Source organism: Heterodontus francisci, chromosome 40 (genome assembly GCF_036365525.1).
Source record: "Heterodontus francisci isolate sHetFra1 chromosome 40, sHetFra1.hap1, whole genome shotgun sequence".
In the NCBI taxonomy this organism is placed as follows: domain Eukaryota; kingdom Metazoa; phylum Chordata; class Chondrichthyes; order Heterodontiformes; family Heterodontidae; genus Heterodontus; species Heterodontus francisci.
The window spans coordinates 17,344,521-17,368,505 of record NC_090410.1 but is presented as its reverse complement, the minus strand read 5'-3'; the positions used below and the strand labels follow the sequence as shown (position 1 = coordinate 17,368,505).

The following is a 23,985-nucleotide window of genomic DNA, read 5'->3' as shown; positions in this document are numbered from 1 at the left end:
AACTTGTCCACTTTGCAGGAAGAATAGAAAAGCAGTATATTAGTTAAATGGAAAAAGATTGCAGAACTCTGCGGTACTGAGGGATCTGGATATCTTGGTACATGAATCACAACAGGTTAGTATGCTGGTATAGCAAGTGATTAGGAAGGCAAATGGAATGTTGTCGTTTATTGTAAGGGGAATGGAGTATAAAAGTAGGGAAGTTTTGCTGCAGTTGTACAGGGCGTTGGTGAGACCACATCCGGAGTACTGTGTACAGTTTTGGTCTCCTTACTTAAGAAAGGATATAATTACTTTAGAAGCAGTTCAAAGAAAGTTCACTCGACTGATTCCTGGGATGAAGGGGTTCTCTGAGGAAAGGTTGGACAGGTTGGGCCGATACGCATTGGAGTTTAGAAGAATGAGAGGTGATCTTATTGAAACATATAAGATCCTGAGGGGACTTGACAGTGTGGATGTTGAGAGGATATTTCCCCCTATGGGATAGACTAGAACTAGGGGACAGAGTTTAATAATAAGGGGTCTCCCATTTAAGATGGAGGTGAGGAGAATTTTTTTCTGTCCGATGGTCATTAATCTGTGGAATTCTCCCTGGAGGGCAGTGAAGGCTGGGACATTGAATATTTTTAAGGCTGTGTCGGACAGATTCTTGATAGACAAGGGATGAATGGCCTACTCCTGCTCCTATGTTCCTATTGAGGATACTGTGGGGAAATGGCATTGAAGTGGATGATCAGCCATGATTGTATTAAATGGTGGGGCAGGTTCGATGGGCTGAATGGCCTACTCCTGCTCCTATGTTCCTATGTTCAAAGGTTATTGGGGGTAGACAGGAAAGCTGAGTTGAGGCCACAATCAGATCAGCCATGATCTTATTGAATGGCGGCTCAGGCTCGAGGGGCCGAATGGCCTACTCCTGCTCCTAATTCGTATGTTTGTATGTACCCCTTTAAGACGCTTCTCTTTGACCAAGCTTTTGGTCACCTAATATCTCCTTATGTCACTCAGTGTCAAAGATTGAATGATAACGCCCCTGTGAAGTGCCATGGAACATTTTATTATATTAAAGATGCTATATAAATGCAAGTTGATCTTGTTATACCATAACTCTGCTATATGGTATTGCCACAGTGTGTTGTTACTCCGCCATACAGTAATACTGCACTCTGCACTGTACAATATTACAACAGTGTACAGTGTACCTGTTTAAGTACCTGCTGCTATTATTTACCACGTAAGAAGCTGAAAATTTACTGTGTTCCGCAGCTTTGGACTCAGGAACGCCTGCCATTGGCCACATCCAAGGATCATGGGAGCAACCTGCAAACGGTGCAGCTCCTGCAGAAAAAACTTCAGGTGAGAGGCAGCAACAGGGCAAGATTGAAAATTTGGGAAATGGGGTGGGATTGGGAGTGAGAACCAGGCTATAACCAGCCTGCTTGATAGACACTCCATGTACCGCATTAAACATTTACTCCCTCCACCAGAGGCGCACCGTGACTGCAGTGTGTATTATCTATATGATACACTGCAGCAACTCGCTAAGCCTTTTTCGACAGAACCTTCCTGCAAATTCCCCTCGAAATCTCATGCCGTCCTGACCTGGGTATATATCGCCGTTCCTTTATCATCACTGGGTAGGAATACCTTCAGAACACAGGCTGCCGCCGTTCACGAAGGCAGCTCACCACCACCATCTCAAGGACTATTGGGGACAGGCAATAGATCCTGGCCGTGTCAGTGATGCCCACAGCCTGTGAAAGAGTTTTTAAAAAGCAGATCTGAACAGGATGCGGGTGGGACAGATCGTCAGCTAACTGTGTGAGGCGGTTAACAGCAGAGTTTAGTTATTGGGATATATCTCCAGGGTCTCGGACTTATTGTTATTTCAATGTGAGTCACACACATATACTCTAATACACACACTCGTACACACACACACACACACACACAGTGATAATCACTCACTCTCATGCACGCTGACACTCAAATCAAGTACGCACATTCACACGTTCACGCACGCATGCACACAACACACACACATTGATATCCTGTCATACGTACACACTCATTGAGACTGTAACACACATGCTCCGACACACACAAGTGCATTGTGAGAAGACTGTACCTGGGAGTTCCCTTGGCTCTGTTTGGCACTCACTCTGTTTGATGTTCACAGACTCTTCAGCGGGAGATTCAGGGTCACCAGCCTCGGATCAGTGATGTGATGGAGCGGGCTGGGCACATTGCTTCCATCCATAGCCCGGAGGCTGACGCTGTGCGTCTGAGTCTGGACCGGCTGCGGGAGCTATGGGATGTCCTTCGAGAGGAGACTCAGCAGCGGCACCAGAGGCTGACTGCAATGCAGCGAGTCCAGCAATATTACTTCGATGCTTCTGAGGTGGAATCGTGGCTGAGTGAGCAAGAACTACATATGATGACGGATGAGAAAGGAAAGGTGAGAAACGTTTAGGTGGAAACAGGCTGAGACTGGGGCTCCTGTTTCTCACTGTGTCTGTGCAGATCTCTCTGATTCATAGACAGAAGTACACAAGGCGTGAGCCTGTATCTGGCGGAAACATGGGTGAGTCTGTATCTGGGAGTTTACCTTCCTTTCCCTCTCCTTTAACTGTGTCTAGGTGTGCTGGTTAACACACGAGGCAGGATGAATACATTGGGGTCTGTGCACCATGATATACGTGGGGTACAGGCCCAAGCTTCCTGCACTCTGCCTGACTGCTCTGTTAAGCTGCTCCCATTCATGTGAGCACGAGGGGTGGTTGATGTCTGTGGGCAGTGTCCAATTTTCTATCAGTAAATTGTAAAGAAAGATTTGTATTGACTTTTTTCTCTTCGGTAATGATGCACATGGGAGGTTGAGATGAAGTGGGGTTAGAGGGAGGGGCATGTGATCAAAGGGCGAGGGAAAACTGATCCTGGAGTCAACAGCAGCGAGCTAGGAAATGTAGAGGAGTGTGGGAGGAAAAGGAAAGGAAAAGTGAAGTTAGAGATTGGGGGAGAGGGAAGAGTGGGGTTAGAGGTCAGAGGCCAGAGAAGAGTGAGGTTAGAGGTCAGAGGCTAGGGAAAAGTGGGGATAGAGGTCGGGGGGGAGTGAATGAGGTAAGAGGACGGGGGGGAGAAGACGGGGTTAGAATTCGAGGAGAGGGAAGAGTGGGGTTAGAATTCAGAGACTAGGGAAGGTTAGAAATCAGGGTAGAGGGAAGTGTAGGGTTAGAGGTTGGCAGAGAAGAGGAGCCACACTGGGGTGAGGAGAGGAGTGTGATGATAAGGTTTATTTTAAGGCGAGTACTGGTAGGTGGATCGAGAAAAGAAATGATATAGAATCATACAAAACAGAAGAAGGTCATTCGGCCAATCATACTATGTGGATCTTCGAAAAGAGCTATCCAATTAGTCCCACTCTGTTGCTCTTTCCCCATTGCCCACAAGTTTTCTCTTTTCCAAGTATTTATCCAACTCCCTTTTGAGCCTGGATTTTTTTTTCAAGTTATCTTAAATCTGTGTCCACTGGTTACTGACCCTCCTGCCTTTGGAAACAGTTTCTCCTTATTTACTCTATCAAAACTATTTACGATTTCTAACACTTCTATTAAATCTCCCCTTAACCTTCTCTGCTCTAAGGAGTGAATCTGTACTTGGGGAATGTGTCGGGTGAGGATGTATCTGGGCTGTTGTCTTCCTTTTCCTCTTTAACTGTGTACAGGTGTGGAGGTTACCAGGCGAGGCAAGTTCTCCCGTCTCCTCTCCACATAAACGAAGTCTCTCATTCCTGGTAACATTTTAGTAAATTCCCTCTGCACCTTCTCCAAGTTCTTGTCATCCTTTCTAAATTGGGTGGCCAGAATTAGCAGCAATACTCCAACTGAGGCTCAACCCGGAGACTTATAACGGTTCGGCATAACTTCCTTGCTTTTGTACTCTGTGATTGGAATTGTACAAACCCCCCTCCCCCCCCCCCCACCCCTCACCGGGAGCAGGCTGGAAGTGGCGTAAAATTGAGTGGGAGATGGAGGGTGTCATTCCCGTTGCCTACCTGCCCCCACTGACATTTTACCAGCAGAGGGGAAGGTGTCAAACGACCTGCGTGCCCCCGGTCAATTGAGGCCCTTTAGTGGCCAATTAATTGCCACTTAAGGGCCTCATCCCGCTGCCGCTGTTATATGACCAGTGGCGGCCAGGCATTTCGCCAGCTGAGGAAACCTGGAGGCCTCCTTGCCGGCTCGGGGTGGGGGCCCTCCTGATTGGGCCCCGCCCAACCCCCGTGGCACAAGCCGCCCTCTCTGGAGCACCTCTCCCAACTATCTCGAGCGACCTCCACCGCACCCCCCTCAGCCTCACCGGGGCCCAGCTGATTGTCCTTGGTGAGGCCTAACACACTTACCTCTATTCCCAGGCCTCTTCCATCTTGCTGGTCCTGGCTAGGTGCAGTCCCAGCAATAGCCACGGGTCCCGGTGGCACTCCTGAGACTGAAGAGCTGCAGGCCCACTGATTTGCTGGCAGCCCCTGGAGGCGGGGCTTCCTGCCTCAGAGGGGTGGAAGGCCCAACCAGGGCGAACTAAGGGCCTGGGCCACATAAAATCACTGCGTGGCTTCCAGGCCCATTGGAGGTGGGCTCGGCCCTGACATTTCAGCCAGTGGGCAGGGCCTCCACTACAAGGTAAAATTCCGGCCTATGTCTCTGTTTATAAAGCCAATGATCCCAGATGCTTTTTTTCAGCCTTCTCAGCTTGTCCTGTTACCTTGTATTTATGGCCATTATTTTTGATCTCCCCGCAAGTGGAAACATCTTCTCTGTCTCTCCCGTCAAAACTTTTCATTATCTTGAAGACCACTATCAGGTCACCCTTCATCCTTCTCTTTTCGAAAGAAAGAACCCAACTCAATCTTTCCTGATAATTACAGCCCCTCAGTTCTGGTACCACCTTTTCCTTTTGTCTTCTTCAATGCCCCTACATCCTTTTTGCAAGATGGAGACCAGAACTGTACAGGACTCCAACTGTTGTCTAACTAAGGCTCTATACAAGTTGAACATAAGCTCTTTGCTTTCCAATTCTAATGCTCTAGAAATGAACCCCAATGGTTTGTTTGCCTTTTTTTTATGGCCTTGCTAACCTGCATCTTTTTAGTGATTTATGTATCCAATTTCATTAAAGAACTCAATCAAGTTCGTCAGACACAATTTGCCTATAATGAATTCATGCTGGCTGTCATTTATTAACCCATGTTCTTCCAAGTGACAACTAATTTTGTCCTGGTTTATGGTTTCTAGAGGTTTCTCCACCTTTGACATCAGGCTGATTTTTTAAAAATTCATTCACAGGATGTGAGAATTGCTGCCAAAGCCAGCATTTATTGCCCGTCCCGAATTGCCATTGAAAAGGTGGCGGTGAATCGGCTTCTTAAACCTCTGCAGTCCGTGTAGTGAAGGTACTCGCACAGAGCTGTTAGGTAGGGAATTCCAAGATTTTGACCCAGTGACAATGAAGAAATGGTGATATAGTTCCAAGTCAGGATGATGTGTGGCTTAGAGGGGAACTTGCAGGTGGTGGTGTTGCTGTGCATCTGCTGCCCTTGTCCTTCTAAGTGGTTGAGATCGGGGTTTAAGAGGTTCTGTCAAAGGAGTCTTGGTGAGTTGCTGCTGTGCATGTTGCATGTAGCCATGGGGCATCGGCGTTGGAGGGAATGAATGTTGAAGGTGGTGGATGTGGTGCCAATCAAGCGGGCTGCTTTGTCCTGAATGGTGTCGAGCTTCTTGAGTGTTGTTGGAGCTGCACCCATCCAGGCAAGTGGAGAGTATTCCATTGCATTCCTGACTTGTGCCTTGTAGATGGTGGACAGGCTTTGGGGAGTCAGGAGGTGAGTTACTCGCCTCAGGATTCCTAGCCTCTGACCTGCTCTTGTAGCCACGGTATTTATATGGCTACTGCAGTTCAGTTTTTGGTCAATGGTAGCCCCTAGGATGTTGATAGTGGGGGATTCAGCGAAGGTAATGCCATTGAATGCCAAGGGGAGATGGTTAGATTGTCTCTTATTTGAGATGGTCATTGCCTGGCACTTGCCACCTATCAGCCCAAGCCTGGATATTGTCCAGGTCTCGCTGCATTTCTACATGGACTGCTTCAGTATCTGAGGAGTCACGAATGGTGCTGAACATTGTGCAATCATCAGCGAACATCCCCACTTCTGACCTTATGATTGAAGGAAGGTCATTGATGAAGCAGCTGAAGATGGTTGGGCCTAGGACACTACCCTGAAGAATTCCTGCAGTGATGTCCTGGAGCTGAGATGATTAACCTCCAACAACCTTCCTTTGCGCTAGGTATGACTCCAACCAGCGGAGAGTTTGACTTCTGATTCCCATTGACTCCAGTTTTGCGAGGGCTCCTTGATGCCATACTCGGTCAAATGCTGCCTTGATGTCAGGGCAGTCACTCTCACCTCTCCTCTGGAGTTCTGCTCTACTGTTCCTTGCCTTAATAGAAGGCTTTTAAAAAAGGTTTTGCACTATTTCTCACTTCCCTTTGACCAGTGTTGTTTAATTACACATGTAGATCTCTTGCCTTTTAGAAGATGTACAGGTCCTTCACTGAACCAAATATTTCTTTCAATTCCTCCCACTGTTCTTCCATAGTTTTAGCCATTAGTAGTTTGCCCGGAATATACTGGGTATTTGAGGGTATATTGTTCCATATTGGGGGGTTATATTAAGGATATATTGACAATAACAGGTTCTGCAGTATCATGACTCATCACACCAACCTAATTACTGGATCAGTTGTCCAAACATGCTGCAGGCGCTGGTGAATTTAAGCCAGTCAGTTCTCTCAATATCGCAGACAGTTCAGCCACGTTCTCCCTGCCATCCCAATACCTGTCACTCTTTACTGTCCCAAATACTTTGCCAAATTGCTCAGTTAGCATCAGCTTCCAGCAAGACATAGGTGACAGGAGCCACAGAGAAAATTCCTGGTTTTGAAAAGTCATTAGTTGGATTTTTAGTGATCCATCCTTTCACCTGCTGCATTAGGCAGTGACTAATTGTATCCCAGATACTCCATTCATTTCAGTGTGTGTTGGGCTGGATTTGGGGTAACTGCCTAAGAGCAAAGTACACTGAGAGTTTAGCAGCTGTCTCCAGGTGATCGAGTTGAGCACAGGGACTGAGAGAGGAATTTTGGCCCCTGGACTTTGCTTCCTCTTGAGGTACAGAGATACATCTCGAGTGTATTAACTAGAGATATCCAACGCCGTTTAATGGTTTGTCAGCAAGGTTAGTGAGAGCACTCAGTTTAATGGCATGTAAATAATGTCACTTGTTTAATGGTTTATTAGTAAGGTTAATGAGTTTATAATGATTTGTTAGTGAGGTGACTGAGTTTGAAATTGGACCGTGTGGAATTGAGCCTAGAGGACAGGTTAGAGAAGAATGAGGAAGGTGATAGTGGGATTACAAAAGTCATCAGGACAGGGGTTGGTTATGGAGAGACTAGATAAAACTTGGATTGTTCTTCTTAGAGCAGAGGAGGTTAAAGGTTTTTTTTTATTCTTTCATGGGATGTGGGCATCGCTGACCAGACCAACATTTGTTGTCCATCCCTAATTGCCCTTGACAACTGAATGGCTTGGGCAGTTAAGAGTTAACCACATTGCTGTGGGTCTGGAGTCACATGTAGGCCAGACCAGGTAAGGATGGCAGATTTCCTTCCCTAAAGGACATTAGTGAACCAGATGGGTTTTACAACGATCGAAGATAGTTTCAAGGCACCATCACTGAGACTAGATTTCAATTCCAGATTTTTTAATTAATTGAATTTAAATTCCACCAGCTGCCATGGTGGGACTTGAACCTGTGTCCCCAGGAAATTAGCATTGTCCTCTGGATTACTAGTTCAGTGACATTACCACTACGCCACCATCTCCCCATACGCCGCATTCACAATTATTGAGGGCTTTTGGTAGAGAAACTGTTTCCAGTGGCAGAAGGGTTGGTAACCAGAGGTCAGAAATTTAAGGCAAAAGAATCAGGGGCAACATTAGGAAAAAAGATGTTACATAGCCAGTTATTGTGATCTGGAATGCACTGCCTGAAGGGTTTCTGGAAGCAGATCCAACTTTCAAAAGGAAATTGATAAATACTTGAAGGGGTAAATTATGCTGGTCTGTAAGAGCAGGGAAGTGGAAATAATTTGACAGCTCTTTCAAAGAGCTGGCACAGGCATGATGGGCAGAATGGCCTCTTTCTGTGCAATAAGATTCTACGATTGGCCTTTAACCTTCTGAAAGGTTGAGTAATGTAGATGTAAGTGGGTTATTTGAATTAAACTGGATCACAGGACTAGAGGCCATTAGTGAAAACATTTGAAGGTTCAAGCAATAGTGTCCATAGATTTCCAGCTTCACGAGTAACATTTCATCAGAATTAATCAATACTTGCTTCTGAATGGTATGAGTGGGGCCTTTGGAAACATTACAACATCCAGTGGATGTTTGGGAATCAGGGTGATGTTCGTCTTGTTGGAAGTTTCACCGGTGCTGTTCAAACCTCAGGGGAAGGGGAGTGCGGGGGGGTGACCAGACTCCTTGAAACGCTCCCCATGATGGTCGAAATCGCCCATCCATTCTGCTGTGTTACCCTCCATAAACCGGTTGGAATGAGATTTTCTTCACACACTGGGTTGACTGTGCTCTATTTCATGTAGGATGAACAGAGCTCACTCCAGATGTTGAAGAAACACCTGGTTCTGGAGCAGACAATTGACGATTACGCGGAGAACATTTGCGAGCTTTCAAAGACGTGTCGAACACTATTGGACGAAGGGCATCCTGAGAGGTAAAGTAGCCAGGCAACATGGAGCTTGTGGATGGGATGTCGTCATTCTGCCTTAACGCATGAGGAAAAGGCTGAATATCGTTTGAGAACAATGAAATATAACTGAGATGTCACGGTCATTGGGCAGCCTGACGGCTACTGATGCAAAATTGCCTCTAACTGGGGCCTTTAGTATGTAAATTGGCGGCCCACCTTTGTTCAGCAGGAAGTCGATTTGTTTCCCAGGCCGCTCCTGGGAAACATCCCCCGCGCTGGGAATGTGTTGGGGAGCCAACACAAAATAGGAGCTTCCTCCTATTTTCCCAGCCCCTTCCCACTACCTCCAAGCCCGCCATCAGGAAAATTCAGCCCATTTACTCTGGTTGGAGAGACAATTCTGACATTATCAGTTTAAAATTGTCACAAAAAAAATGTGAAAACTGATAGAATCTTTAAGCAAAGCTATTCGGCCCATCATCTCTGTGCTGGCTTTTTGAAAGAGCTATCCTTGGCCCTAAGCTCTAGAATTCCTTCCCTAAACCTCTCTGCCTCTCTTTCGTCCTTTAAGACACTCCTACCTCTTTGACCAAGTTTTTGGTCATCTCACCTAATGTCTCCTTGTGTGGCTCAGTGTCCTATTTTATAAAGCTCTTGTGAAGTACTTTGGGACATTTTGTTATGTTAAAAGCGCTATATAAATATATATAGCTGTTGTTATCCAGTTACAGTTTGCTGAAGTACTTGATTCTATTGCAGACCCTGTTAAGTTAATTATGTGTTTTCTGGTGCAGTGAACAGATCAGCAAGCAGCAATCACAAATTGACCGCTTGTACGTGAGTCTGAAGGACCTCGCTGAGGAACGGAAAAGCAAGCTGGAGCAACATTACTGGCTCTTCCAACTAAACCGCGAGGTTGATGAACTGGAGCAGTGGATTGCTGAACGAGAGGTTGTAGCGGGATCACCAGAACTTGGGCAAGACTATGAGCATGTCACAGTAAGTGAGAAACCACAGGTGTCAGTAATTGGATCATGAAGTTGACGTGAAATATAATGGCCTTGATATTAACGCCCCCCCACCTCCACAACGGGTGAGAGGAGGTCAAAGATATTCTATTCTAGAAAGCCAGGCAGTGAAGGATAGACCTGGAGCCAATCTTTATACACTTTTATAAGCATTTATTTGCAGAGATATGTAGTACAAACATCTACCTCCTAATTCCATAACCACAGTTTCAGTCTGTTCCTATTTATAGGAGCACAAGTGAATCTCCAGTTAATGCCCATCACCAGCATACAATTAAACACAACTAATATAAAATTAACAGAAGGGGATGGGAGCCTAAACACTAAAAAATGCAAAACGCGACCCCAACACTGCGTACAATTCTACTGCCATTTTTAAATTAAGCGATTTGAGGCATGTGGGTGTCCCACTCGAGAGAGAGGGGGAGGCTTTATTAACAGATTTAAATCGGGCTCCACTGTGCAATTGGGTGCTAGATTTATATTTAAAAGTTGCTGATTCCCAGGTGTTGGGAAACCCACTGATGAAAGGGAGATGGGGACAAGGGAAGTGCCTTTTCCAGCACTCCTCATGGGCCAGGAGGCCTTTCCCAGCCACTCAAGCAGATCTTCAGCCTCCCCATGACGGAATGCAGACAGCCCCCACGCCCACCCAAGCATCTCACCCCCCCCCCCCCCCCCACCACCACGATGGCCACTCCCAGTTCTATCTTTCGCTCACCCCTCCCATTGATGGCAGCTCTCCCCACCCACTGTGGCCCCAGATCTCTCCCCAGTCCCGATCTCTTTCTCCCCAGTCCCGATCTCTTTCTCCCCCTTCCACATTGACCTCCCTGCTTGTCCAGCTGGTTCGAGATGTCTCTCATCCTGGTACTAGGAAGGCAACATACCATACAGAGGGTGCTATCTGTACCCGTGAGCTATATCGTGAACTGAAGCTGCTGGAGATACTGAGCTTGCCTAGAGTGCACAGCCTGCTCTAGATTACAGAAACCGTGATTGTAGTATGGGACACACACACACAAAGGCCAGGATTTTGTCTTGGTGGTGGGGGTCTCCACAACCTGCAAAAGTGCTGCCAGAGCCCCTTGTTACCTCCTCTGGGGAAGGCCCACCAAATCAAGTGACAATCAGCAACAGAATTTTCCCAGGATTAAGGACCCCGGCGATAGAAGTCCCGCCTGCTGAGAGGTGTCGGCCAATCAGAGGCTGGCAGCTCTTTCACTGAGCAACGCCGCCGCACAGGCAGTGGCTGCTGCCGGTACTGGACTCAGCCGAGGCCCTGGAAGCAGGCCACAGGTAACTAACAGTGGGAGGGGTTTTGGCGGGTGGAGGTTGTGGGGGAGGGTGGTAGGGGGGGTTTGCAGCCAGGGGAGGAGGTGGCTCTCAGTGGGCTCCCCCTTCCCGATGCTGGGTCATTCGTTCAGGCACTAAGTGCCTTTTAACAAGGGACCGTCCCCTCCCACCCTCCCCAACCCCTAGAGCATAAGATTCCCCCTAAAGTGTGATTGGCAGCTGGCTGGGGTGCTGAGGTTTGGGATGCTTGAGGTTTTTGGGTCTTCGTGATTTTCGGGAGTTTGGGCGGTGTGTCGAACCCCATAATGTGAAGTCCCACAACCAATGAACAACAGCAAATCACCTCAGTAGAAACTGTGAGCACAGGAGGAGGCCATTAGACCATCTCTGTCTGCTCCCCTCACTTCACACTGGGACATGGGGTTGATGCAACTTTAAGGAGCACGTCTGCCCAACATTTCAACACTTGGATGGCAAAAGATTGCGGTTAAAATGTGTAGCTTTCCCTCGTGGAGGCAACTGTGGGTCTGTATCGGTTTGTATTTCTAAACCTATTGTTAAATTCTCTTTACATCGTTTATCCAATTATTAGAGTTGTACGAAGGTACTCTAATCAGGAGAAGCAAAGTAGGACATGTGGATAGTGCAGTAAGGAATGTATTGACAAAAGCAGGTGAGACAGGGCAGAGTGGGACCATTGGGAGGCCCCAAAGGTAGCAAGATATTGGGATGACCACGGGTTAGAAAATATACTGAAGACCATGTGTGTGGGGGAATCTGAAGGGGCTTCCTCTTCTTCAGCAGGTAAGCAGTACTGTGAGACCAGGCTTGTGTGAGCAGGCCTCTGGGATCAGGTGAACAGGTTTGTGAGACCAGGCCTGTGGGAACAGGCAAGTCAGCTTGTGGAACCTGACGAGTAGGCCTCGATGCGCTTGATGCTGAACTCCCAATATCATGGGAGCAGAGGTTTTAAGAGATGTTGAGCCAGCACTTTTTTCCAGATGGTCCCGTAAAAGTATTAATACAAATTAGTCCCCCCTCCACATTCACTGGGCTGGATTTTATGAGGAGGCGGGCAGGGGGAACCCCGCCTCATCATTTTTTCTGACCCCCTGGAGTGATCCTCCGGTCTTTTGGGGTCAAAGTTTAAGGAGGTGGGATCCCCATCCCTTTAAACACTTAATAGGGACGGGGTTCCCGCCCCCAAGAGCTGTCGGCCAGTCACAGGGCTGGGCAGCTCAACAGTGTCAGCAGTCCACTGGGAATGGTGGACACTGTTGGTACTGCAGGGGCCTCGGACCCAGGCCCACCATTGAAACCTCAGACCTGAGGTAGGTGAGGTGGGGTCGTTGGGGCTGGTCCGGAAGACCCCGGTGAAGGCGGGTAGAGGCTGTGCGTTCAGCCCAGGGGGAGGGGTATCTCGGGAGGTACTGTGGTGCTCAGGGCTAGAGTCCTCCATGGGCCACGAACTGCCCACGAAGAAGGGCCCCCCTCCCCAGCCCGCAGGGAGGGCACTTCGTTTTACTTTTTAAGATCCCAGTGTCAGCGGGAAGAGGCCCTTAACTGGCCGTCAATAGGCTACTTAAGGGCCTCAATTGGACTCTGGGTGGGAAGACTGACATTGGTCTATCCTGCCCCTGGGAAGATCGGGTCTGGCAAACCCGGCATCGGGTTCCGTGGCAGCCGCTGCTTTGCTGAGGCCTGTTTAATATGTATGGGCACTAGAGACCTGCATGTGGTTGAGGAAGAATTTAAAGCCAGTGTGCATTCTGACGACTGATGTTGACTTCATTTACTGGACGTTGATCATTACAGCTACTGATTTCTTTACTGTTGCTTTCCTTTGGTGCTGACCTCCCACAAAATGATACAGTAGGAAGCCATTCAGCCCATCATGTTTATGCTGACTCTTTGGTAAAGAAACGCAATTAATCTCAGTCCCCTGCTCATAGCCCTGTAAATTTTTTTCTTTCAGATATTTATCCAATTCCCTTTTGAAAGTTCCCATTGATTCTGCTTCTACTGCTCTTTCAGGCAGTGCCCTCCAGATCACAACTCAATGAGTAAAAAAAAAAGTTCTCATCTCCTCTCTGACCTTTTGACTGTTACCTTAAATCTGTGTCCTCCGGTTACTGACCCTTCTGTCAGTGGAAACAGTTACTCCTTATTTACTCTATAAAAACCCCTCATGATTTCGAACATCTCTATCGAATTTCCTCTTAACCTTCCCCGTTGTAAAAAGAACAATCCCAGCTTCTTCAGTCTCTCCACATAACTGAAGTCCCTCATCCCTAGTAAACCTCCTCTGCACCCTCCCAAGCACTTGACGTCCTTCCTGAAGTGTGGTGCCTACAATTGGATACAATTCTCCAGTTGGAACTTAACCAGTGCTTTAAAAGATTTAGCATATAAATTGCGATTGGACCTGTCATATGGGTTTTTTTACCCTTTGGGACATCAGACATGGAGCAGACTCTCAAACGCAAGGTGTTTCTGATCATTTAAAAAAATTTATTTATGGGATGTGGGCGTCGCTGGCTAGGCCAGCATTTATCGCCCATCCCTAATTGCTCTTGAGAAGGTGTTGGTGAGCCACCTTCTTGAACCACTGCAGTCCTTGGGGTGTAGGTACACCCAGTGCTGTTAGGGAGGGAATTCCAGGAATCTGACCCAGTGAGGGAATGACGATATAGTTCCAAGTCAGGATGGTATGTGGCTTGGAAGGGAACTTGCAGGTGACAGTGTTCCCATTGCCCTTGTCCTTCTAGATGGTCAAGATCTCCGGTTTGGAAGGTGCTGTGGAAGGAGCCTTGGTGAGTTGCTGCTGTGCATTTTGTAGATGGTACACACTGCTGCCACTGTGCGCCATTTGCTGTCCTCAAATGAGGATCAAAAAACTGAGAAGGGGATTGAATGTTCAAGGGAAATTAATAGCAATTGGAGGAAGTTTTTTAAAGTCTGACTGACTGTTAAGAATCACGAACTCTCTCGTTCTGTTCCTCAGTTGCTGCTGGAGAAATTCACCGAATTTGCTCATGAGACTGGAGTGATTGGACAGGAACGGGTGAACACGGTGAATCAGATGATAGACGAGTTGATTGACTACGGCCACACAGACGCAGCCGTCATCGCAGAGTGGAAGGATGGTGTCAGTGAAGCCTGGGCGGATCTGCTGGAACTGATAGAAACACGAGCACAGATGCTGTCAGCATCCCAGGAGCTGCATAAATTCTTCAGCGACTGTAAGGAGGTGGCCGGTCATATTGAGGAGAAACACAAACAGCTTCCGGAAGTTACCGTTGGGGTTTCCAACAGTACCTTTACTCTGCAACGCATGTTGAGCTCATTTGAACACGATATCCAGATGCTGGTTACACAGGTACTCGGTTATCTTTCATTATTGATCTGTTATCTCTTTTGAAGGACACATGCTGTTGGGGAGCAAGTTCTCAGCCTATCTGTTCGTTCTCGGAGACAACAAAAGAGTTTGGAGTTTCCTCCAATATTAAACAAGGGATTGGGACTCTCAAACATTGCTCTTTATGATCACTGCTCCACCTCATAGTTTTATTGATCTGTTTACATCAGTCTTTTCCGCTGAGGAAGCTAATGGGATTGTGTCTGAGCCACGTTTATCATGTCTGAAACAAAAAGCGCGTCAGTCTGAATCTGAATAGAGAAAAATCCTGTTACAAAGCGGCAGGAAGAGGCCATTCAACCCCTAGAGACTTTTCCACCATTCAGTTAGCTCATGGTCGATCTGCATCTTAATTCCCTCTACCCGCCTTGGTGCTGGAACCCTTAATATTTTTTTGCCCAGCAAAAATCTAGCAATCTCAGTGTTAACATTCCCAGTTTACCCCCAGCCTTAGCTGTTTTGTGGGGGGAGAGTCCTAGATTTCCACTACCCTTTGTGTGAAGAAGTGCTTCCTGACGTCATACCTGAATGGCCTGGTTCTAACTTAGCCCACCAGAGAAAATAAGGAGAAACTATCAAATCCTTTAATCATCTTAAACTCCATGATCAGATCACCCCTTCATCTTCAAGGGAATACAAGTCTAGCCTATGCAACCTGTCTTCATAATTTAACCCTTTTAGCCCTCCGAGCTCTGGTTTGATTACCCGGGCCTTCCCGTGATGCTCTGAGCTCTGGTTTAAATACTTGAGGCTGCTCCTGTGCTACTCCAAGCTCTCCGAATGCCCTTGATCCCATTAATCTTCTATGCAAGGGAATACATCTCGTGTTTCTGCAACCTGTCCTGATACTGTAACTCTTTAAAGCCTGATATCATTCAGGTGAATCAGCGCTGCGTTCGATTGGCAACTGATATTATTGACGACGAGCAAAAATATTTTGCCTTTTTCGTCCTCTACTGATACTTGATGCTCTAACTAGCGCATGCGTGTGATTGGTTACCAGGTGAGGCAGCTACAAGAGAACGCAGCCCAGTTGCGGACAGTGTACGCCGGTGAGAATGCAGAGGCCATTCTTATCCAGGAACAGGGTGTATTGCAAGCTTGGAAGGACCTATTGAGCAGCTGTGACCAACGGAGGCTTCAGCTCACCACGACAAGCGACAAAATCCGCTTCTTCAGCATGGTCCGTGACCTGGTGAACTGGATGGACAGCATTATCTGTCAGATTGGAACGGGCGAGAAGCCGCGGTACGTGTCTGTTTGTGGCCTCGGTCTCATCTTAGTTAGCCAACAGGTTCCAGAATTATGTCTCAGCATCGTTACTATATTAACAATACCAGAATTAGCAGAGTGTGTGCACGCTACCTTTTCTTATATTGATACATCAACCAGGGTAACACACACAGACACTGTCCACATACTTAGAATCATAGAATCTTACAGCACAGACTGAGGCCATTCGGTCCATCGTGCCTGGGCCAGCTCTTGGAAAGAGCTATCCAATTAGTCCCACTCACAACAACAACAACAACCTGCCTTTATATAGCGCCTTTAATGTAATAAAGCACCCTAATGCACTTCACAGGAGTGTTTTGAAGCATAATTTAACATCGAGCCACTCAAGGGTAGACGACCATAAGCTTGCTCAGAGGTAGGTTTTAAGGAGTGTTTTAAAGGAGGAAAGAGAGTTGGAGAGGTTGAGGGAGGGAATTCCAGAGCTTAGCATCTTGGCAGCTGAAAGCATGGCCACCAGTGGTGGAGGAATTAAAATTGGAGATGCTCGAGAGGTCAGAATTAGAGGAGAGCAGATAGCTTGTGGGGCTGGAGGAGATTACAGAGATAGGGAGGGGCGAGGCCGTGGAGGGATTTAAAAACAAGGATGCGAATTTTAAAATCAAGGCGCTGCTTGTCCGGGCGCCATTGTAAGTCAGCGAGCGCAGGGGTGATAGGCGACAGGACCTGATACGAGTAAGGAGACAGGCAGCAGCATTTGGAGGAACTCAAGTTTACAGAGAGTAGAATGTGGGCGGCTGGCCAGGAGGATCAAGACTAGAGGTAACAGGCTTGGATGAGGGTTTGAGCAGCTAATGAGCTGTGACAGGGGTGGAGTTGGGTGATGTTACAGAGGTGGAAATAGGGGGTCTTAGTGATGGTGTCGATATGTAATTGGAAGCTCATATCAAGGTTGAACATGACACCAAGATTGTGAACAGTCTGGTTTATTCTCAGACAGTTGCCAGGGAGCGGGATGGAGTCTGTGGCTAGAGAGTGGAGTTTCTAGTGGAGACCGAAGACGATGATTTCAGTCTTCCCGATATTTAATTGATAGAAATTTCTGCTCATACAGTACTGAATGTTGGATAAGCAGTCTGATAACTTAGAGACTATGGAGGAGTCGAGGGAAGTGGTGGTGACGTAGCGTGCCGTCAGCGCACACTTGAAAACTGATGCTGTGTCTTAGGACGAGTAACAGCATGTAGATGAGGAATAGGAGGAGGCCAAGGTTAGATTCTTGGGGGGGGGACACCAGGGGTAACAGTGCAGGAGTGAGAAAAGAAGCCATTGCAGGTGATTCTCTGCATCCTCTTAACTAGCTAAGAATGGAACCATGGAAGCACAGACCTACCCAGCTGGACGCCAGTGGAGAGGTGTTGGAGGATGATGAAACATAGAAAATAGGAGCAGAAGTAGGCCATTCAGCCCTTCGGGCCTGCTCCGCCATTCAAAAAAGATCATGGCTGATCATCTAATTCAGTACCCTGTTCCCGCTTTTTCCCCATATCACTTGATACCTTCAAAATCTTCATTGCAAAAAGCCTCACTTCACATTTCTCTGAATTAAATTTCATCTGTGGTTGCCCATCTTACTGATCTGTCTATATCCTCCTACAGTCAGTTACTATCCTCCTCACTGTTTATTACATTTCCAAGTTTCATTTCATCCTCACATTTTGAAATTATGCTGCCCTGAGCCTGAACCTCATGGACAGTCTGCATATATACAAGATTCCTTTCTGATCCAGTATGTGAAACAGAGAATGAGCATTGCTGCATCTAGTAATGGGAAATGAACCAGAACAGATAGGAGAAGTAAGGGTAGGGGAGCATCTGGGCAACAGCAATCACAACATTAATAAGGTTTAAGATAAAGTTTGAGAGGATGTAAGTTAGACAAAGACCAAAGCAATAAATTAGAAAAAAGCTGATTTTAAGGGGATGAGAATGTAACTAGGGAAAAAAAAATGGGAACATTTACTGACAAAGAACATACAGAGATACGAATTAGGAGCAGACGGCCATTCGGCCCCTCGAGCCTGCTCCGCCATTCAGTAAGATCATGGCTGATCTGTTTGTGTTTCGAATTTCACACTCCCATCTACCCCCAATAACCCTTGATGCCTTTGCCTAACGAAAATCTACCTTTGCCTTAAAAATATTCAATGACCCCACCTCCACCACCTTCTTAGGCAGAGAGTTCCAAAGTTGCACAACCCTCTGAGAGAAAAAATTTCTCCTTGTCTCTGTCCTAAAAGGATGACCCCTAATTTAAAAACAGTGCCCCCGAGTTCTGGACTCAACCACAAGAAAAAACATCCCCTCCACATCCACCGTGTCAAGACTGTTCAGGATCTTGTAAACGTCAATCAAGTCTCCCATCACTCTTCTAAACTCCAGTGAAAACAAGCCCAGTCTGTCCAACCTTTCCTCATAAGACAACCCACTCATTCCAGGTATCAATCTTTTAAACCTCCTCTGAACAACCTCCAACGCATTTACATCCTTCCTTAAATGAGGAGGCCAAAACTGCACACAGTATTCAAGTTGTGGACTCACTAATGCCCTGTATAACTGAAGCATAACATCCTTACTTTTATTTTCAATTCCTCTCGTAATAAAAGATAGCATTCCATTGGCCGCCTTTATTACTTGCTGTAACTGCATACTAACTTTTTGTAACTCATGTACAAGAACACCTAGATCCCTCTGCACTTAGGAATTCTGCAGTCGTTCTCGGTTTAAGCAATATGCTTTTTTATTCTTCCTTCCAAAGTGAACGATTTCACATTTTCCCACATTATACTCCATTTGCCAGATTTTTGCCCATTCACTCAACCTACCTATATCGGTCTGCAACCTCTGTCCTCTTCACAACATACTTTCCTACCTATCTTTGTGTCATCTGCAAATTTAGCTACCATGCCAGTGCTCCCCTCATCTAAGTCATTGATATAAATTGTAAAAAAAAATGAGGCCCCAGCACAGACCCCTGCGGGACTTCACTAGTCACATCCTGCCAATCAGAAAAGGACCCATGTATGCATGTTTTCTGCCAGCCAGCCAATCTTCTATCCGTGCTAATATGTTACCCCCTACATATCGAGCTCCTACTTTGCACAATAACCTTTTATGTAACACTTTGTCAAATGCCTTCTGGAAATCCAAGTACAGTACATCAACGGGCTCCCCTTTATCCATAGCACATGTCACTCCTTCAAAGAACTCCAACAAATTGGTTAAACATGATTTCCCTTTCACAAAACCATGCTGACTATTCCCGATTACCTTGAGTTTTTCTAAGTGCCCAGCTACAACCTCCTTAATGATTGATTCTAACACCATCCCCACACAGACGTCAAACTAACTGGCCTATAGTTACCTGTTTTTTGTCTCCCCCGCTTCTTGTGGGGTTATATTTGCTACTTTCCAGTCTGATGGAACCTTTCCAGAAACTAGCGAATTTTGAAAAATTAACACCAACGCATCTACTACTTCATTAGCCACCTCTTTTAAGACCCTAGGATGAAGCCCATCAGGACCCGGGGCCTTGTCAGTCGACAGTTCCATCAGTTTGCTCAGTACAGCTTTCCCGGTGATTGTAATTTCACCAAGTTCCTCTCTTTCTTCCACCTCCTGATTTACAGCTATTGCCAGAATGTTTTTTGTATCCTCTATCGTGAAGACAGAAGCAAAATATTTATTCATTGCATCCGCCATTTCCTTATTATCTACTGTTAGCTCCCCATTCTCACTCTCTAGAGGACCAACACTCACTTTACTTACTCTTTTCCTTTTTAAATACCTGTAGAAACTCTTGCTATCCATTTTTACATTTCTAGCTAGCTTCCTCTCATACGCTAAGAAATAGAACCACAGTGGAAAACATTTAAATGGTGATCAATAGAGTCCAGGAGAAATATATCCCACCTAAAAAACAAGACTGAAAAACAAGAACAAGTAACGACACAGTAACAGTAATGACACGCCACGGATGCATAAAGAAATAAGGGTAAAACTGAAACTAATGAAAAAGGTACACACCACATACATATACAACAAAGGAGAGAATGACAAAAGGGTGTACAAACAGGTTAGGAAAGAAGTCAAAACACCAATTAATAAGGTCAAAAGAAACTACAAAACTAAATTATCAAGGAATATAAAATAAGTGATGTATCCTACCGGTACATAAATAACAAAAAGGATAGGACTAGGGCCACTGAGGGATACACATGATAAACTGACAGCAAAGTGGCGGAATTATTAAATTATTTTTCTCAGTATTCACCAGAAAAACTAACAAGGTGGATATGATATTAGAAGAAGAGATCAAAAAGACATTGAAGATCAAAAGGGGAGAGATAATTGATAAAATAATCAAACATAGAGAGGATAAAACCCTGATCTGCATCCACACATATTGAAAGAAGCCACAAAATAACAGCAGCATGATTGCATATATACAATAGTGTAGAGGACTGACAAACAGCGAATGTGATTCAAAATATAACAAAAGAGATTGAAAAGTCCAGGGAACTATAGAATAATTAGTTTAACTTCAGTGGTAGGAAAGGAAAGATAATGGAATCTTTAATCAAAGATGCAATAGAAAAACATCTAGAAACTGAAAATATAATAAAGATTAGTCATGGATTCTAAAAAGTAAGGCTGTGCTTTACCAACCTATTGAATTCTTGAAGAAGTAACAGAAAAGGTAGATAAAGGTAATGTAGTAGATGTCCATGTCTCCGCTATAAAGACGTCTACAAACGCGACATGAAATCGTGTGACATTGATCACAAGTCGTGGGAGTCAGTTGCCAGCATTCGCCAGAGCTGGCGGGCAGCCATAAAGACAGGGCTAAATTGTGGCGAGTCGAAGAGACTTAGTAGTTGGCAGGAAAAAAGACAGAGGCGCAAGGGGAGAGCCAACTGTGCAACAGCACCGACAAACAAATTTCTCTGCAGCACCTGTGGAAGAGCCTGTCACTCCAGAATTGGCCTTTATAGCCACTCCAGGCGCTGCTTCACAAACCACTGACCACCTCCAGGCGCGTATCCATTGTCTCTCGAGATAAGGAGGCCCAAAAGAAAAGAACAAAGAAGTAGATGTAATATATTAGGATTCTAAAAAGCCTTCAGTGAGGTACCTCATAATAGACACGTGATTAGTGTCAGATTATGTGGATTCAGGGGCCAAGTAGCATAATGGATAGCAAGCTGACTACAATACGGAAAACAGAGCGTAAGGATTAAGGGTAGTTACTCAGATTGGCAAGTGATGGCACATAAGGATCGGTGGCAGGACAGATACGATTTGCACTTGGGAATTGGAAGTGCGATTTCAAAATTTGATGATGACCCCAAATTGGGGGGTGTAATTTATAGAGCAACAAAGTACAGGAAGACATTAATAAACTTGCAGAATGGGTGTGTAATTGGAAAATAAATTTCAATAGAGATAAGTGCAATGTAATACATTCTGATCAGAAGAATAAGGAGGTCATATACTCCTTGGAAAGTAATGTCCAAATGGGTGCAGGAAAAGAAAGATCTGAGGGTACGTATGCACAGATCACAAAGAGTAGAGTCACAGTTAATAAGGCCATAAAAAAGCAAACACTAGGTTTCATTTCTAGAGGGATAGAATTGAAGATCCAGGAAGTTTTTAAAACTTATATAGAACACTTTGAGTACTGTGTACAATTCTGGTCTCCATACCATGCAAAGCATATAGAGGCACTGGAGAAGGTGAAAAAAAGATTTACTAGAATGATACAGGAACTGAGAAGTTACAACTATCACAAAAGATTGAACAGGCTAGGGTTTTTTCCTCTAGAAAAGGGAAGACTGGGAAGTAACCAGATAGAGATCTTAAGACGATGAAATAGTTTGATACCGTAGATGTAGGGAAGATGTTTCCACTTGCAGGCGAGACCAGAACTAGGAGCTGTAAATATAAGATAGTCAAATAAATCCAATAGGGAATGCAGGACAAACATCTTTTCCCATAGAGGGTGGTGAGAATGTGGAATTTGCTATCACGGGGACTGGTTGAGGCGAATAGCATAGATGCATTTAAGGGGAACTTGGATAAGCAGGTGAGGGAGAAAGGTATTGATGGGGTTAGATAAAGAGGAGTGGGAGGAAGTACGTGTGGAGCATAAACGCCATCACGAACCTTTTGCGCGAATGAGCTGTTTCAGTACCGTAAGTACTTTGTAATACGTCGATACCCATCACAAATTTACCAGTCTCAGTCCTGAAAATATCAATTGACTCCCAGTATCCACAGTCTTTTTGGGGGATGGGGAGGATTCCAAATTTCCACAGGACACAGAGTTTAGTTTCTATCTGTCCTTATGAATCCTTTAATCATCTTAAACACCTCAATTAGATCATCCCTTAATCTTCTAAACTTAAGGAAATACTAGCTGAATTTGTGCAACCTGGCCTCATAATTGAACCCATTTAGCCCCGGGATCATTCTGGTGAATCTCCGCTGCACCCCCTCCAAGGCCAGTATGACCTTCCTGAGCTGCGATGCCCAAATCTGAACGCAGTAATCCAGATGGGGTCTAACCAGAGCTCTATACAGCTGTAGCATAACTCCCTCCCTTTCGTATGCTAACCGTCTGGAGATTAGAATTAGAATTAGAACATTACAGCGCAGTACAGGCCCTTCGGCCCTCGATGTTGCGCTGACCTGTGAAACCATCTGACCTACACGATTCCATTTTCATCCATATGTCTATCCAATGACCACTTAAATGCCCTTAAAGTTGGCGAGTCTACTACTGCTGCAGGCAGGGCGTTCCACGCCCCTACTACTCTCTGAGTAAAGAAACTACCTCTGACATCTGTCCTATATCTATCACCCCTCAACTTAAAGCTATGTCCCCTCGTGTTTGCCATCACCATCCGAGGAAAAAGACTCTCACTATCCACCCTATCTAACCCTCTGATTATCTTATATGTCTCTATTAAGTCACCTCTCCTCCTCCTTCTCTCCAACGAAAACAACCTCAAGTCCCTCAGCATTTCCTCGTAAGACCTTCCCTCCAGACCAGGCAACATCCTAGTAAATCTCCTCTGCACCCTTTCCAAAACTTCCACATCCTTCCTATAATGCGGTGACCAGAACTGCACGCAATACTCCAGGTGCGGTCTCACCAGAGTTTTGTACAGCTGCAGCATGACCTCGTGGCTCCGAAACTCGATCCCCCTACTAATAAAAGCTAACACACCATATGCCTTCTTAACAGCCCTATTAACCTGGGTAGCAACCTTCAGGGATTTATGTACCTGGACACCAAGATCTCTCTGTTCATCTACACTACCAAGAATCTTCCCATTAGCCCAGTACTCTGCATTGCTGTTACTCCTTCCAAAGTGAATCACCTCACACTTTTCTGCATTAAACTCCATTTGCCATCTCTCAGCCCAGCTCTGCAGCCTATCTATGTCCCTCTGTACCCTACAACATCCTTCGGCACTATCCACAACTCCACCGACCTTAGTGTCATCCGCAAATTTACTAACCCACCCTTCTACACCCTCTTCCAGGTCATTTATAAAAATGACAAACAGCAGTGGCCCCAAAACAGATCCTTGCGGTACACCACTAGTAACTAAACTCCAGGATGAACATTTGTCATCAACCACCACCTTCTTTCAGCTAGCCAATTTCTGATCCAAAGCACTAAATCACCTCCAATCCCATACTTCCGTATTTTCTGCAATAGCCTACCGTGGGGAACCTTATCAAACGCCTTACTGAAATCCATATACACCACATCCAAGATCCAAGATAAAGACCAAGATTTAATTACTTTGTGTACCTGTTCTCTAGCTTTCAATAATTTGTGTACATGACCCCCTAAAGTTCCTAGTTTCTCGCCATTCAGAAAATACTCTGATTTGTCTTTCTTGGATCCAAAGTGGATGACCTCACCCTTTCCCACATTGAACTCCATCTGCCACACCTTTGCCCACTCACTTAATCTATCGATGTCCCTCCATTATCCAAGTCATCGATAAATATGGTGAAAGGCTGAGGTCCCAGTACAAATCCATGGGTAACACCTCTTGTTGCATCCTCCCAGTCGGAGTATGTATCCTTTATTCCCACTCTGTAT

At 45.7% G+C, this 23,985-nt stretch overlaps 1 protein-coding gene across 3 annotated transcripts in view; it reads left to right on the top strand.

Annotated features, from left to right (window-relative positions):
- LOC137353122 (spectrin beta chain, non-erythrocytic 1-like) overlaps positions 1-23,985 on the top strand; it is a 194,971-nt gene that overhangs the window by 135,692 nt on the left and 35,294 nt on the right. For all 3 annotated transcript variants that reach the window (XM_068019139.1, XM_068019136.1, XM_068019138.1), the window contains 6 exons: positions 1,267-1,356; positions 2,180-2,458; positions 8,722-8,852; positions 9,623-9,827; positions 14,157-14,531; positions 15,574-15,818. In XM_068019139.1, coding sequence (XP_067875240.1) covers positions 1,267-1,356; positions 2,180-2,458; positions 8,722-8,852; positions 9,623-9,827; positions 14,157-14,531; positions 15,574-15,818 — 1,325 coding nt within the window. The remainder of the gene's footprint in view (positions 1-1,266; positions 1,357-2,179; positions 2,459-8,721; positions 8,853-9,622; positions 9,828-14,156; positions 14,532-15,573; positions 15,819-23,985) is intronic.